The sequence below is a fragment of the Psammomys obesus genome, unplaced genomic scaffold, assembly GCF_907164565.1.
Source record: "Psammomys obesus unplaced genomic scaffold, mPsaObe1.curated_primary_1811, whole genome shotgun sequence".
NCBI lineage: Eukaryota > Metazoa > Chordata > Mammalia > Rodentia > Muridae > Psammomys > Psammomys obesus.
In genome coordinates this window covers 25447489-25460741 of record NW_026592118.1, presented here as the reverse complement: position 1 = coordinate 25460741, position 13253 = coordinate 25447489, and the positions used below count along the sequence as shown (strand labels likewise).

Below are 13253 nucleotides of genomic sequence, written 5' to 3'. Positions count from 1 at the left end.
TATTCCCATGTTCTAGCGCAGAGCAGGAAACCTTGATTTAATGGTGATTACCCCCTTAACAATTTCAGCTTCTGTTTCAGCACATAGCTTTGCTATAAAAGAAAGCTTCCTGGTGCTCTTTTTCACTCCAAGCTGTATGTTTTGTATTTCTTTCTGGCCTCATGCTCCTTCTCACCATAGAGCAGTGAAAGTGTTATCAGCAAAAAACCATACCATTGACTCAGTATTATGTGCCCTTGAAACATCCTCCTCCAAAAGCTAGTCCTTACTTCTAAATTTAGCTTCAAGTAAGTTCTTAAAGGCAAGAAGGCACTCAGACTATGCCAAATATCATATAGATGGCCCCAAGCATTGCTGTTAATTGAGGTTCTCCTTTGAATTCTCAAGAACTAGACCTCCCCGTTCTGTGTTACTCTCAGCATCTGTTTTATAAGTTCCTACTAGAATGGCTAATTAGTTCTGTTTAGAGCATTCAACAACTCTTCTCATCTGACATTTCAGAGTCTTCCACATTCCTCCAAAGAACAACAGTCAGATTCTTCTCAGCAATAACCCAACTCTCTAGTACTGACTACTGTGTTAGCTCTTTTTCTGCTGTGGTGATAAAATATCATCATCTGAAGCAACTTACAGAAGAAAGAGTTTGTTTGGGCTTATGGTTTAGGAGTTAGAGTCCATAAAGTCCAGTGAGGAAGGCATGGCAGCGGGTGGCCAGAACAAGAAGCCAAGAGATCTTATCTTCAAATCGAAATTTGAAGCGGAGAGAATTGGGAGGTGGGGTAAAGCTATAAATTTTCAAAGCCCTTCCTAGTATATCCTCCTACAAGGTTCTCCCTCCTAACGATTCCATGACCTCCCTACTAGTGCCACCTGCTTGGGACCAACTATTCAGATATGTGAGCCTATGTAGGACGTTTCTCATTCAAACCACCGCATCTACCAACAATCCAACCTCAGATGTATGAGTCCCAGCACAATGACTACAGTGGAATAAAACTATAGAACATATATGGGCTCATGGGGACACACTGAAGTCCTGGATATAACAGTAAGACAAGAGAAGAAAATAAAAGGTATATAAATGGAAGTAAGAAGCTCAAGATATTTATTTATACAACAGACCCTGACGACACCACCAGAAAACTCTTAATCTAATAAACTACTGTTAGCTTTTCTTTGGAAGTCATAGATAGGCATTCTTCACTACAAATAGGGCACAACTGTATATCAAAGTGCACGTAAACCAATGTCCACCTTGATGAAACAATAAATTTATTTGGCTTATATACAGAGCATACATGACATATCAAAGGGCACATACATCAAAGTCCACCTTGATCAAACAATGAGTTTATTTGGCTTATATACAGACCACACATGAGGGGCTATTTACACTGTAAAATTTCATCCATCTTGGACAAACACATTGAAAAAATTAAGAAAACAATCACAATTGTCTCAAAAAAAAAGGAAGAAAGAAAAAGGGAAGTGAAAGCCATCTACAATGAAAACTTTTCTATACTAAAGAAACTAAAGTAGAAACTGAAAGATGAAAAGGCCTCCCCTGATCATGGAATGAATTAATATTGTGAGAATGACTATTTTAGCAAAAGCAACCTATCAAGTTAATGGAATCTCAATCAAGATTTCAAAACCATTCTTCACAAAAATAGAACAACAACAACAAAAAAAAAACCTTAAAATTCATATAGAAGCAGAAAAGACCCTTGATAGCCAAAGCAATCCTAAGCAAAAAACATAATGCTGACATTACCATCATATCTAAGTTATACCATTGAATTATAGTCATAAAACAGCACAACACTGGCACAAATACAGACTTGTAGTGCAACAGAATAGACAGCCCGGATATAAGCTATCTATTGCCATCTGGTTTTTGACAAAGATTTAAAAAGTACTTATATTAAGAAGACAGTTTATTCAACAAATGGTGCTGGAAAATACATCTGTAGAGTATGAAACTGATCCCTGTATAGAAAACAATTCCAATTAATTGGAGACTTGATAAATACCCAATGCCCTAAAACTCTTAAAGGAAAACATGTTAAGATATAGCAAATACTCCTGAATATGTTGCCAGTTGCATAAGAAATAATGTCAACTGTTGTCAAATGGGAGCTTATAAAATAAAAAAGATTCCACACAGCAAAGGAAACAGTTAACTGGCTACTGTACAGTGGTTTCTCTAGAGATTAAAACCTTGTATCTTAGAGGAAAGGTCCTTAAAACACTGGGAGTTAAAGGGAAGCTGAAACACTAGGAGATTCTAAGGAAAAATGAAACATTCCATCCAACAAGAAAGCTCATAAAACATAGGAAATAAACAACTCCATAGCTTTAGGAAGTCTCTGAAATTGACCAGCTTCATTAAGCTCCTCCCTCCCTGAGCATAATATAAGCAGTATAGATCGATGAGAACATTCTCCATTGAGACTAGCTGTTTAAAAGAGGTTCAGACCAGCCAATCCATCTAAAAGAATTAGAGAGAGGTTGAGCTACCTGGAAGAAATACAGATCAACCAAGATGTCTGTAAGCAGGGACAAAAGCCTAGAAGATTCTTAGAGAAGCTGAGCTGCCTAGAAGTTTAGAGCACACCAATCACTTGGAAGAAAGAGAGTCTTTCACCCATGTTCATACAACTCACCCCAAAGAACTCAGCAGTTCACCAAGCTACTCTTAGGTGTAATAACTGCTTTGGTCTGTTATTACATGTCCTCAGAAAACGTCACACATATTTTTAGTTAAACTCTCTTTCCAGCTGCTGGTTTTCTTGGAGTCAGGGACTGTACCTTCAGAAGTTTCTAATGTCTTACACACACACACACACACACACACACACACACACACACACACACACACCTGACAAAAAGAAATTGTCTTTTTAAGCTGGGATAGTGGCATATGCCTTTAATTCTAGCCACTTAGGAGGCAGAGGCAGGTGGATCTCTGTGAGTTAAAAATCAGCTTGGTCTACATAGTGAATTCCAGAACAGCCAGGGCTACAGAGACCTTATAGTCTCAAGAGAAAAAGAAAGAAAAAAGAGGGACAGAGGCATGAGGGGGGGGATGTCTTTCCTGGATTAATATGTAACATATATACCTTGAAAGCTTATGTATCTATATTACATATATACAGAGTATCTTATAACTTAGGCCTGACTACAATATTTAAGTATAACACATTTTCATGCTATTCACAAGATCATTTTTATGGAAACTCAACAAATTCTACAGATTTCACCTAATTAATTTTCAGAGAACTTTTAAGAAATCCACAATTCTTACGTAACACTTATCTAGACTAACAGTGAGATTAATTTCTATACAATTTTTATAAACATACAGTTCAATATACATGTCAGTAAACTTTCCACTGAATTTACCTAGAATAACTGAAGTTTAACAACAAAAGTGATAGTAAAATTTATTTCTACAAAATGGAACACAATCTAATGAACTATATAGTTCTGAAGTTTTAATGTATCATTTCAGAGCATGGGTAGTAATTATTTTTGCTATGGCAATATAATAGACATTTTTATATAAGCTACACAATGAGATTAATATAAAAGTGTATGTTTTCATAAATATTGACAGTGCCATTAGAGGTGACACTCAGTAATACTCTCTCAGTGTCTTTGTGTGTGTGGCATACACCAGGCGTCAACTTTGAGTGTCTATCTTTATGGCTCTCCATCTTATTTCCTGAGATTTCTGAGGTCTCTTTATTCAATCGGCCACCATGAATTTGGGGGGACAGCCTGTCTTTACTTGCCCAGAGCTAAGGCTACATACCCATTACACCATGGCTATCTTTTTTTTCTGAGTTTTAATGATCCTAACTTAAGAATTCACACTGCAAGACAAGCACTTCATTCACTGAGTCATCTCCCTAGTTCTATCTAATATTTTCTGACAAGAAATGAATGTTGCCAGAGGAAGACAATGCAGCCAGTCCTGATGAGACCTGATAGGCTAGGGTCAGAGGAAAGGGGATGAGGACCTCCCCTATCAGTGGACTTGGGGAGGGGCATGGGAGGAGAAAAGGGAGGGAGAGTAGAATTGAGAGGGGATGAGGGAGGGGGCTATGGCTGGGATACACAGTGAATAAATTGTAATAAATATAAAAGAAATAAAAAAGAACGTTGCATACAAGGAAAAATTGTTCAAAGCATTAAATTACAATTAAGATTTCAATGACATTTCAAAAATTTAAGTACCTTTGTTCAAACTTCAAATATGGTGTATAATCTATTACAGCAGGGAAGGTGCCATCCAATCCTTCTCCCTTTAGGCAGAAGCTAAGAAAGCAGACAGTAAACATTCATATTAGTACAGATATATTAAAGATCCAACTGCATGGGATAGTTTTCATAATTTGTAACTTGTTACAAATGGGTACCTTAGTTATTCTGTTTTCAATACCAATGACAAGCATTAGATGACAGTTAATATATAATGTTTCATAAAGCAAAAATAAATTTTACTGAGAAATCAACATCTTAATCACTGTTCTATTGCCATAAAGAGACACCATGACCACAGAAACTCTTACAAAAAGAAAGCATTTAACTGAGTGCTTGCATACATTTTCAGAGGCTTAGTCCATTATCATCATGGTAGGAGCATGGTGGCAGGCAGATGTGCTTCTGAAGAACTAGCTGAGAGCTACACCCTGATCCACAAGCAGAGAAAGAAAGACTGGGCCTGGCATGGGATTTTGAAATCTCAAAACACTCCCTCCAGCAAGGCCACACCTATTCCAACAAGGCCATACATTCTAATTGTTGTAATCATTTCAAATAGCTCTACTTCCTGGTAACTAGCATTCAAATATATGAGCCTATTTGGCAATATGTTGATTTTTACTGGACATTCAAAATATCACCAAGGAATGTTCAAAAGAAGATTTGTTTTAGTAAAGGACCGAAGCCTACCACAGAGGGCCTCTGAAAGACTCTACCTAGCAGTGTATCAAAGCAGATGCTGAGACTCATAACCAAACCTTGGGCACAGTGCAGGGAATCATATGAAAGAAGGGGGAGTTAGTATGACCTGGAGAGGACAGGAGCTCCACAAGGTCCAAATATATTAGGGCACAGGGGTCTTCTATGAGACTGCTTCTCCATCCAAGGACCATGTATTGATATAACCTAGAACCCCTGCTTGGATGTAGCCCGTGGTAGCTCAGTCTCCAGGTGGGTTCCCTAGTAAGGGGAACAGGAACTATTTCTGACATGAACTCAATGGCTGGCTCTTTGACCTTCCCCAACCCCCGAGGGAGGAGCACATTATCATTATCTTGCTAGGCCACAGAGGAGTACATTGCAGCCAGTCTTGAAGATACCTGATAAGCCAGGGTCAGACAGAAGGGGAGGAGGACCTCCTCTATCAGTCAACTTGGAAAGGGGCAGGGAGGAGATGAGGGAGAGGGCTATGGCTGTGATACAAAGTAAATAGCCTGTGATTAATATAAAAAAATAAAAAGTATAAAATAAAAAAATCATCAGCAAAAAAAGATTTGTTTTCCATATTTCAATATAAATTCTCAGGTGACACTCTATATTCCCTAGAATTCATCTAATTGTCCAGCAAAAAAGAATTTCTAAACTTTATGAAAAGTGAAAAAGCTTAGATCTTAGATTTCCAAGAGGTGCTGAAATCCTGTAATGTCTAATAATCTTCTTCTGAGACCATAAGACAATGGAAATGATTAAGCAGCTTGCCCAAGGGCATGCTGTGAGCTCACAATGCCAATAAAGGAGATATTACTGTGTTGAGCCCTATTCCAGTAATCTTTACTTCTGTATAACACACATAAAAGGATAAAAAGGTGTTTGGTTGTATGATTACTACTGTTAGAAATACCTCTTCTAGATTTGGGTGTGCTGATCCACACCAACCATCCTCTTTTAAACAAAATGTCTCAAAACAAAACAAAAAAAATCTCAAAACAACTAAAACAACAACAACAGTAAAATCACATCCTCTAAAAATATAAACATAGAAACACTTATAAAAAATATTTCAAAGGAAAAAATCACTTATGAACTCTACCCTTCTAATTTTGTTCCAGAGTTTGACTGCTAAAATAGTCCTTTTAACATACTTATACAATGAGTTTGCATTTACTTTTCCAGGCTTGAATACGAACAAAATTAAAGTGGCATGAACTTTCCTTCATTTTCACCAACATTACTAAGGTATGTCTTTCACTTGATCACAAAGTGCCAGTGAGCCATAACTCATGAGATAGCTCAGCAGGCAAAGACACTTGCTGCAAAAGCCTGCTGACTGTATCCTTGGAACCCACATAAGGTAGAAGAAAAAAGAAACTCCGAAAAAGTTGTTCCCTGACCGCTGTGTATGCACATTTTACACACACACACACACACACACACACACACACACACACACACACACACACACACACAAACATGCACGTGCACATAAGTTATGGTTCAGATAGAAATATCCCTAAAGGCAGTTCTGAATGTCCCCTGCCGATGGCATTGCTTGTGATGGTTATGGGTTTTTTAGGAGGTGGAGTCTGGATGAAGGAAGCTGTCAGTGAGGGAGGCAGCATTGAGGTTTGCAGCTTGGCCCCACATCCTACTCCCACTCTGCTTTTTGAGTGGGGATGCAATGTGAGCTGCCAGTTTCCTGCTCCTGTCACCATGCTGCCTGTCTTCTCTACTTGCTATTTCTTCCCTGCTATGATGGATTCTTTTTTAAAAAAAATTAAAAAGATTTATTTATTTACAATGTATGTTTGCATGTACACCTGCACACCAGAAATGGGCACCAGATTTCATTTTAGATGGTTGTGAGCCACCTTGTGGTTGCTGGGAATTGAACTCATGACCTCTGTAAGAGCAGCCAGTGCTCTTAACCTCTGAGCCATCTCTCCAGCCCCCCTTTTTAAAATTTTTATTTATTCATTATTTATTACAATTTATTCACTTTGTATCCTGGCTGTACCTCTCTCCCTCAACTCCTTCCAGTCCCACCCTTCCTCCCTCTTCTCCACTATGGTCGTCCCTTAGTCCACTGATAGGACTATGAGAGATTCTAACCCTCTGAAACTACAAACCAAAGCAAGCTCCTTCTCCTTTAGGCTGTTTGTCAGGGGATTTTATTACAGCAACAGAGAAGAAGCTAATACATAAGCACTACCGGAAATGGGCTCATTATTGTGGTAAACCAGACCATGTAGTTTTAGACCGTTATTATATAGGAGCAATATGGAACATTTTGGTAATTTGGGCTGGAAAAGCCATTAAATGTTATAAGCAGAGCTAATAGGCCATTTTAACGGGACCATGGAAGGCAACAATATAACCTGGTAATAGCAATCCAGAGAAACTCGGACAGTGGAAGCCCAGCTAACGAGGGTTAGAGAAAAGATTCTATCAAGAATATGATAGTTTGGCAAAGAATCTGGTTACATTTGGCACACATTCTGAGAACATATGTGAGACCGAATTTCAAACTAATGGACTAATTTTCTTGGCGGAAGAAATTTTAAGACAATGCAACAGTTAGTGGAGTGGCATGATCATTTTTTTAATTTTTATTTTTTTATACTACAATTTATTCACTTTGTATCCCAGCACCCTCCCTCCTTCCCTCCCAGTTCCACCCTTCCTCCCTCATTTCTTCCCATGCCCCTCTCCAAGTCCACTGATAGAGGAGGTCCTCCTCCCCTTCCATCTGACCCTAGCCTATCAGGTCTCACAGGAGTGGCTGCATTGTTCTCCTCTGTGGCCTGGTAAGGCTGCTCCTCCATCAGGGGGAGGTGATCAAAGAGCCAGCCACTGAGTTCATGTCAGAGACAGTCCCTGTTCCCATTACTAGGGAACCCACTTGGATACTGAACTGCCATGGGCTACATCTAAGCAGGGGTTCTAGGTTATATCCATGAATGGTCCTTGGTTGGAATATCAGTCTCAGAAAACACTCCTGGGCCCAGAGTTTTTGGTTCTTTTGCTCTTCTTATGGAGCTCCTGTCCTCTCCAGGTCTTACACTCTCCCCCTTCTTTCATAAGATTCCCTGCACTCTGCCCAAAGTTTGGTTATGAGTCTCAGCATCTGCTTTGACACACTGTGGTAGGCCCCTGTCCTGTTTCCTGTTTTCTCCTTCTTCCAATGTCCATCCCGTTTGTCTTTCTGAGTGAGGACTGATCATCTTACCCAGGATCCTCCTTCTTGCTTAGCTTCTTTAGGTGTACAGATTTTAGTATGTTTATCCTGTATTATATGTCTAATATGCACTTATAAGTGAGTATATACCATGTGTGTCTTTCTGTTTCTTGGATACCTCAGTCAGGATGATCTTTTTAGGCTCCAAGTTCTTAAATAAGAGAGCCTGATGCATCTTCTTGCTCTTGGAAAGCAACTGTATAGGGATTTTTTTAATTTAATTTTATTTTTTTACTGGTTTCAGCACATAGAAGCTGCTACAACTGTAGTCCTAGGAGGCTGGGCTCCACCCCAAGTGGAAGCAGAACTTGGCAGTGAGTCTAGTTTGATGGCATAATAGACGCAAGACTGAGGGGATCAGGGATTCTTCTTCCAAGAACTCAGGAAGCTGCATATGGCAGGCAATGTGTGATGGGGTAATAGGCTGGAGTCCCTGCAAAGAGGCCCTAAGAGGCCATGTCCTGAAGCTTTGAAGGTGAAGGCAGGGTTACAGTGTAGACCCTACGATGCTGGAGATGTCAGGACCATAAAATGTATTCCAAGGAGTGCCGCATACCAGGAGTGAAAACAGCCGGAGAGAGAGGCACAGATTGTAGGCTGCATGGTGTATGGAGAGAGGGCTCCATCTATGTCCTTTGAAACTAAAGCCACAAACACAGGGCACAGAACCACAGGATTTGGTGTTTGCCCTGCTGCAGTTCCTGCTTTCGTCTAAGCTCCATATGCTTGCATTCTTCCCGTTTAGAATGAGAATGTGTCACTGTATGGTGGAAGTATGGAACTTATTTCTTTGTTAACAGTCATTCACAGTCAAAAGTTTGTCTTAAGACTCAGAAGAGACTTCAGTCTTGAGACTTCTGAACAGTGTCCAGACTGCTAAAGACTTAGACTAGCCTTGATGAGCCCTGATAGGCTAGCGTCAGATAGAAGGGGAGGAGGACCTCCCCCATCAGTGGACTAGGAGAGGGGCACAGCGGAAGAAGGAAGAAGGAGGGTGGGTTGGGAGGAGGGAAGGGAGGGGGCCACAGCTGGGACACAAACTGAATAAATTGTAATAAATGATAATAATTTTAAAAAGAGTAAAAAAAAAAAAGTTAAGGCTGTATGCATTTTGCACCATGAGTGTATAATGGCCAGGAGGGGAATATGGTGGTATGTACATGAAATAAGATTTTTAAAAGAGAAGAGGAAAAAAAAAAAAAAAAACAACCCTCAAACACATAAAACATGGACTTAAAGGATTAGGATGATACGATACCCTATTGAAAGAGTTAGCAATACGTGAGGATCAAAAATACATTCTTCAGGCTGGCAAGATAGTTTGGTGAGGAAAGGTGCCTGCTACCAGTCCTGATGACTCGAATTCAATCCTCAGGACCCACATGGTAAAAGGAGAGGCCAGAATTCCTCAAAGTGCCATCTGACCTCCACAGCCACACTGAGGCATGCACACACACACACACCAAATAAATAAATGCAATAAAACACTTAAAAGAGAGAACCTTTAGACTCTATGATGTTCATCCTCGAAATTAAGCTAACAGTAGTTTATTAAATCACAAACAGGGGAAATCAAGACATGAAATGACAAATATTTGAAAGAGAAAGTAAGTTACTAGATAAAGGCAACCACATTGAAAATTATAGGAATTCAAAGTCAAATAATTATTAGTTAAAGTCAAAGCCCGAAAGTCATTTCAATCTCATTTTGTTGATATTCTTGAATTTTTCAAATGATTCTATTTATAACAATATCCTTTCATTCTTATCTTTGAGTTTTCTTACAGATAACTTTTTATTTTTAATATAATATATAATTTGAGATGAATTAAATGCAAGATTATGTTTTCAGAATCTAGAGAGTAGATTTTGTTAGTCTGGAACTAATTCATCTTGATTAGGATGAAAGAAAGATTAACAATAATATTTATATTCTATATTAATATTAATAACACAAGAACTATAAGGCACCCAAGACATCCTCCCAGAATTTTCTCTATCTAGACATGGGAAAAGGAGAACCTTGCTTACTTTAAATCTGCTTCTTTAAATCTTCTCTTTTAAATCTATCTCTTTAGATTTTTAAAGCAGTAGCTGAAAACACCGAGAGTAAAATCCAGAGATTCCCCTTGCTTGCCATCAGACTCCTGCTGCTGGATACAATCTACTCCTCCCTATTACCCAGCCTAAGAGAGCAGCCCTGATAAAGTTTGAACCCATTTTATTGTCTTTCTTCTAGGAGTATTTTAAAACTAACTGATCTGAAAGTAATATAAATCAAATATCAAAGTCTAACCATATTTTACTTATAAAACTGGAAGAAAAGCCATGAGTAGAAACTAGTAGGTATAATCATTTAAAAAATGAGCTCATTTGGTTGAACTGTGAGTACCTGAAGTCAATAGCATTGAGTCCAAGTAGCATGCCGGCAAGCATGTTTGCTTCTTCACCCAAGACAATGGCTCCATCTTCATAAAACCTCCTGAGAAATGCAATGAGTGAATACGAGTATTAGAAACAAACCAAGATTTGACCTATAAAAATCATAACCATAGGAAGAGCTTAATTCATGTTTTAAAAATTGACCACTGTAGTTTCAAAGATATTTAGACCCCAAAATGAAAATAACCAAAAACATCCAAACTCATTACCCTACATAAAATCATTATCCCTAAATGTTTTTTTCACTCACTGGAAAAAAAAATCTCTAAACTAATAATCTCAGTGGGCCTTGGATATCTAGAAGTTTCCTTAATCTGGGATGATATAAATGTCAAGTGAGAGGTGGAAAATTCAAGTTCAATTTTAAGGGTCTGTTTTCAAAACTGTGTAGACATTAGTTTGCTATGTGCCGGAAGAAGAATTTTTTTGTATTTCTGCAATTCTAAGAGTTACTGACCAAGTTCACAACTTAGAAAAATGGTGTTTTGTAATGTGTTTTAATGTTAATATCGTGATATAGTTTGTGTGATGATACCAAAGGAACAATGTAGATGTCTTACAAAGAAACCAAATGTTTTTTTGTTTTCGTTTTTTTTTTTTTGAGGCATTTTTTGAAACCAAATGCTTTTTACGGTTTAAGAGCCATAAAATACATTCACTTCAAAAATGGCTGGTTATTCCTATAACATTTGTGTCAGCACTGTACCACTATATCTCACAGGACGGCCTCTGTTATAGGTCAGAGGGTTTGAAACTGGGTGAAACTGATTACTTTTCTCCTCCAGTAGTGTGTACTTCCCAGTGTCATGAACACTTATCAGTAGTAGCTTCTAACTGGGCACCAGCTCACATTTCTCCACATTCAATGACATAGGTAAGCTGTATCTTCAGCAATGGGGTCCTGCCATAGGTTGTAAAGAGTAACCAATAGCCTTGGCAATAGCCTGTGATGTTTAGTGATGTTTATGGGACTCCTTTGGCCAATGATTCAACAAGATATAACCTATTCCCCACACTGGAGGTTTTACTTTGTGGGATAAGATGTTTACTTGAGGTACTGTTTCCCCCAATATATGGAAACTCCACTTAAAATGTGTGTATGTATTTTAGGAAGCATCTAGTCAGTTTCCACAGTTTTTTAAAAGGCCTTTAGTGTCCTTGTTCCTTCCCACATTTCCCTTTTTACTCTTCTTTCCCACCCTCTCCCGATTTAATCCTGATGAGATGGAACCCATACATGACATTGTTAAAATGGCCAAGAACCTGAGATGAGATAGGCCAGAGGCCCTAATAATTTTATTCTGCTAAATGAACACAGCAGTAAAATGATTTCTAATGTCATATTGTTATATCCAAAGATCACTGCTTCACTCAGCTGTCATCAGGTATGCTTCTTGCAGTAGATGACACTTAACAAACAGATCCACACTGGACAATGTACAGAATGAGACACTGGTGTATTCAGCCTAAATGAGATGGCTTTATCAAACATTTCTCAAGTCTTAGGAATCTCTGTAAGGGGAGGTGAAGAGAGTACCAAGGAAACAATATCTTCCAGACACAAGACAGACATATGAACTCCCAGGGGTAGTGAGAGCACATAGAAGACCTGCATACAGTAAAGCCAGACAAAAATTCCAGCACAGAGAAAGAAAGGGGACAGTGTCCTATCCCTAACCAAGAAGCTATTTGCAACTGATACTAGATGAGAAAGGGAAACCCAGTTTTCTTCAATGCAGTATCACTGGGTATGTTAATGACACTCCAGGGCAGGCTCCAGGACCAGGAGTAGTTGGAAAAAACAAAACAGACTCCACTTTGTGTGTGCTTGTGTGTACTTAAAAAAAAAAAAAAAACTCATTTACTTTGTTTTCTTTTTTAGTTTCTTTACCTGTTCAACTCTATTTTTGTTTTTGATTTTGCTATTTCTTGGGGGTGTTTGCGAGATGGCATTTGTAGGGGAGTAAGCATGAAGTTGGGTGGGTAGGGAGATGGGGAGAATCTGGGAAAAATTGTAGAGGGGAATACTGTACAAAACTTTTTTTTTTAATAAAAAATTTTAAAGAACCATAAGATAAAATCCACTAAAATGTATACAAATGGATCTACATAGGAATTTTAGCACTTCCTACTGTTTCTAGAGCATTTTATCATAAAGCATGTTAATATTATATACATATTATATTGTTGGATTAATTGTGTATTCTTTTTCAGTACAAAGGATTGAACACGGGGCCTCAAATGATAAAACAGTTCTGTTTATGGGGTATATTACAGGCAACTTTGCTCTATTATGAAAGTGCATAACATCAAATAATAGAGCCATCAACAATCAAAAGCAGCTTAGTCAACGAGACGAGGAAATACTCCACAGGAGAGCTCTCTGTTGTATTTCATTGAATATGCTGCTAGCAACTTTGGAATGAAGGTAATATAAGAACAGTGATATAAGGAGTAGTGATCCGTTTTCTATTTTCTAGTCATGAAAAGAATCTAAGTATACGATAAAGATAGCTAAAACTCTCTCTCTCTCTCTCTCACACACACACACACACACACACACACACACACACACACACACACACAC

At 38.4% G+C, this 13253-nt stretch overlaps 1 protein-coding gene across 2 annotated transcripts in view; it reads right to left on the bottom strand.

The window, feature by feature from the left end:
- Rundc3b (RUN domain containing 3B) overlaps positions 1-13253 on the bottom strand; it is a 144163-nt gene that overhangs the window by 61131 nt on the left and 69779 nt on the right. For both annotated transcript variants that reach the window (XM_055612665.1, XM_055612666.1), the window contains exons 5-6: positions 10617-10706; positions 4243-4323 (exon numbers count right to left, since the gene is read on the bottom strand). In XM_055612665.1, the coding sequence (XP_055468640.1) occupies positions 4243-4323; positions 10617-10706 (171 nt within the window). The remainder of the gene's footprint in view (positions 1-4242; positions 4324-10616; positions 10707-13253) is intronic.